At 45.0% G+C, this 4,159-nt stretch overlaps 1 protein-coding gene across 1 annotated transcript in view; it reads left to right on the top strand.

Annotated features, from left to right (window-relative positions):
- Positions 1-1,865: 1,865 nt before the first annotated feature.
- The window catches only part of mmp23bb (matrix metallopeptidase 23bb), a 14,559-nt gene continuing 12,265 nt past the window's right edge, over positions 1,866-4,159 (top strand). The window contains exons 1-3 of the mRNA XM_031879434.1: positions 1,866-2,235; positions 3,155-3,261; positions 3,952-3,967. Coding sequence (XP_031735294.1) covers positions 2,194-2,235; positions 3,155-3,261; positions 3,952-3,967 — 165 coding nt within the window. The 5' untranslated portion in view covers positions 1,866-2,193. The remainder of the gene's footprint in view (positions 2,236-3,154; positions 3,262-3,951; positions 3,968-4,159) is intronic.

Below are 4,159 nucleotides of genomic sequence, written 5' to 3' on the forward strand. Positions count from 1 at the left end.
ACTAGAAAGACTCACTAACGTCTGTGTGAACGAGAAAGACTCACAAACTTCTGTATAAACTAGAAAGACTCACTAATGTCTGTGTGAACGAGAAAGACTCACTAAGGTTTAAAACGACATAAACGATCAGAGGAGTCGTGACGTTACGAAGCAAAGAGAGTTAATGAGGAACATTTAACACTTTAATGATTCTTTCTCACACTCTTCTATACAACCAGAGGAGTCGCCCCGTGATGGACAGTAGAGAGAATGCAGCTTTAACTCATGGAGAACCGGAGGTTGTCTCCTGCTCAGTATCGATCGGAGGGTCAGGGTGAGGTCAGAGGGCATTGTTGCAGTGCATGATGGGAGTCTGCCAGGCGGCTCAGCTGCCAACATTTAGACACAAAGCAACTTTAATGAGCTGCTTAACATGCAGCATCTGATGATTCCTGTTAGAAAGATGCTTCTGCAGGCAGTTTGTCAGAGTGAAGGTGACCGAGAGCTGATACACAACACAGCTACACAACTACAACACCACAACAACCACAACACAAACAATAAACTTCACTGGTGAGGCTGCAGCTAATCGTTCTTTTCTTATTGCCAGATTAGTTTATAATAAACGTCGGTCAGCAGTTTTTACAGCTTTGTCTTGTTTTTACTGCAGAAATGAAGCTTAAATCCATTAATCAATGTTTCTATGAAGAAAGACTCAAATTATAACTGAATCTGTAACATGGACAAAAGCTGCATATATATGTATAGTGTGTATTTATATACTGCGTATGCTGTAACCACCTACTGTATGTTAAAAAGTAATATAGTACTTTCCTCAGAACTCTGTTTACAGTGTACACACAGTTTGACTTGTATAGAAACACTTTAGCTTCATGTTTGTATATATTTATATATTTTTCATGTACATAATGTTGTGCCATTAAAGCACCACAGAAGAAGAAGAGGTGACTATACACCATACACTATACATCTCTCTGTCTGTCTGTCTTTCTCTCTGTCTGTCTGTCTCTCTGTCTGTCTGTCTGTCTCTCTGTCTGTGTGTCTGTCTCTCTCTCTGTCTGTCTGTCTGTCTGTCTCTGTCTGTCCTCCTGTCTCTGTGTCTGTCTGTCTGTCCTCCTGTCTCTCTGTCTGTCTGTCTGTCTCTCTGTCTCTCTGTCTGTGTGTCTCTCTGTCTCTCTGTCTGTCTCTCTGTCTGCCTGTCGGTCTCTCTGTCTGTCTCTCTGTCTCTCTGTCTCTCTGTCTGTCTGTCTCTCTCTCTGTCTCTCTGTCTGTCKGTCTCTCTGTCTCTCTGTCTCTCTGTCTCTCTCTCTGTCTGTCTGTCTCTCTGTCTCTCTCTCTGTCTCTCTGTCTCTCTCTCTGTCTGTCTGTCTCTCTGTCTCTCTGTCTGTCTGTCTGTCTCTCTGTCTCTCTGTCTGTCTGTCTCTCTCTCTGTCTGCCTGTCTGTCTGTCTCTCTCTCTGTCTGTCTGTCTGTCTCTCTGTCTCGAGACATCTGGACTGCTGTTATTGAGGAAACATCTTAGGGGGTCTCTACCTGTGGCCCCAGACCTGAAGACTCCCAGAGGAGACCAGGAGGACCAGGTCTGGGTTTGTTTATCAGCAGCTCAATAATAACAGTAAATACTTTATTTAAATACGTTTTAATCTTAATTATGAAATGATTCATTCACATTTAAACAAATTAAAAGTGTTTAGAGATGAAGGACCGATCCTGAACCTGAAGGGTTAAAGCCCACAATGTGGTCTCGGTGTACCACACACTCACACACTCACACACCTGACCCCGCCCCTCCGGACCAGCCTCACTGCAGCAGCGAGTTCTCTGTCCGAGGAGGAAGAAGTTCTCTCAGTTTGTTTCGAAGCGGAGCAGGACGGACCGGGTCCGGAACCAGCTCTAACCGGGTCCTCTGATCCAGAGACAGGAACAAAGGCACATGAGCTTTATTGGGAAAGTTCGGGTCTCTATCGGGCTCGGATCAGGACTTGCTGGTTTACGGTCCTCAGGGTCTCGGTCCTCCGGGTCGGTTCCTCTGGACCCACGAGGTTCTGAAGAACCCTGAAGTCACCGCGTGATTCCGTGTTTTCATTCAGCACGCGCTTCTTCCGAGGACACGCGCACAGACAGACGGCTCGATCGGTTGATTGATTGATCGGTTGATTGATTGACAGGTCATGTGTAGAGTCCTGTTCTCATCATGGACCTTCCTCTGATGATGATGATGATGATGATGATGAAGGTCAGTGAACTCAGTTTATCGATGAAGCTCCTGATCAATGAAAACTGTTTCACAGTCAGCTCATGAACAATAATCAATAAATAGTATCAATAAATCCCTCTGATGTTTCTGATGTAAACTCAATCAATCAGATTAATCAGATTAATCTCCAGTGAATTAGTTCTTGTTTCAATAAACAATTTTATCTTCAATCAGCATCAGAAAATCAATCAATCAGTAAAGGTTGTTTTAATATTGATACTTTCATTGATTGATGTATTTCTTATTGTTTTATTTTCAAAACAAAAGCTCAAATCCAGTCTGTTGTTGTTCCAACGCTTCTTCTTCTCTGCTTATTTGGACTGAGGTAGGATAACAGGGTTCTGTTTATGGAGCAGGAGGTCCAGGGACAGGAAGTCCTCCAGCTGAGGCTCACATGAGATGTGGTTCAGGTTTTAGTTGGAGGTCTAGAGGTTCGTATTCAGAGGCAGGAAGTCCTCCAGCTGAGGCTCACATAAGATCTGGTTCAGGTTTAGTTGGAGGTCTAGAGGTTCACATGTGGGTGACAGATTTCTCCGTCTGCTGCCACGTCTCAGACCACTAAAGCCTTCATGTTCTCACATGGACTACATTACCCATGAGCCTCAGCGAGTCAGAGGAGATAACAGTAACATGAGGTTACTGAATTAATTCCAGTTGCAGATTGTTTTCAGTGTTTATCTTCAGATTGTATGTTTCCTGGTGAAATTCATCGTGGGAGTTGAAGTTCACCTTCTTTTAGCTTCACATCTCATATTTTAATATTGATCCAACTAATAATAATAACTGATAACAGTTTGAACACAGCAGCATCTAGTGGACATCAGAGGAAGTGATGTCACTCAGGAGGCTGCTGATTGGTTAAATAGCTGATTGATTGATTGGTTGTTGTGTTTTTCAGATGTCTTCCAGCAGCAGAGTGACGGAGACCTTCAGAGGGACCAGAACCAGACGTTACGCCATCAACCCTCTGGGACACAAGTGGACTCACCACAACATCACCTACAGGTGGAGATCAATACTAGTACTAATAATACTAGTACTAATAACACTAGTACTAATACATGAAAGTGCCTCAATCAGTGAGCAAATCCAGAACATTTAGTTTGAGATTTTACTTTGTACACACCACAAGTACTCTAGGAGGTCTGGATGAGGTCTAAGAGGTCTGGCTGAGGTCTGGCTGAGGTTTAGTAGGTCTGAATGAGGTCTAAGAGGTCTGGCTGAGGTCTGGCTGAGGTTTAAAAGGTCTGGCTCTGATCTAGGAGGTCTGGCTGAAGTTTGGCTAAGGTCTAGGACAGGGGTCGCCAATAGGCGGAACGCGGTCTGGATCCGGACCCAGACGCCGTTGTATCCGGACCCAGGACCTAAAACCGGTGCAGCTTTTTCAGCCTTTACGGTACTTGTTCAGTGGTGCAGGAAACACACCGACCAATGCGTTGTAAATCACATCACTTGATGCAGCTCAGCCAATCAAATACGAGTATTCTGACAAGTTTCCTGAATCGAGTGAGATGTTCACACACGGGACAGACGAGGAGAGAGGACGAAGAGTAGGAGAATAATTACGTGAGTCAGAGAAGTTATTTCACATGACGAGAGAAAAGTGGTCCGAGAGACCAGAGAGACCAGAGAGACCAGAGAGACCAGAGAGACCCAGAGAGACCAGAAAGACCAGAGAGACCAGAGAGACCAGAGAGACCCAGAGAGACCAGAGAGACCAGAGAGACCCAGAGAGACCAGAGAGACCCAGAGAGACCCAGAGAGACCAGAGAGACCCAGAGAGACCCAGAGAGACCAGAAAGACCCAGAGAGACAATGAGAGACCCAGAGAGACCAGAAAGACCCAGAGAGACCTAGAGAGACCCAGAGAGACCAGAGAGACCCAGAGAGACCTCCTACACCT

This window comes from Anarrhichthys ocellatus, unplaced genomic scaffold (genome assembly GCF_004355925.1).
Source record: "Anarrhichthys ocellatus isolate YVR2014 unplaced genomic scaffold, GSC_Weel_1.0 scaffold262, whole genome shotgun sequence".
NCBI lineage: Eukaryota > Metazoa > Chordata > Actinopteri > Perciformes > Anarhichadidae > Anarrhichthys > Anarrhichthys ocellatus.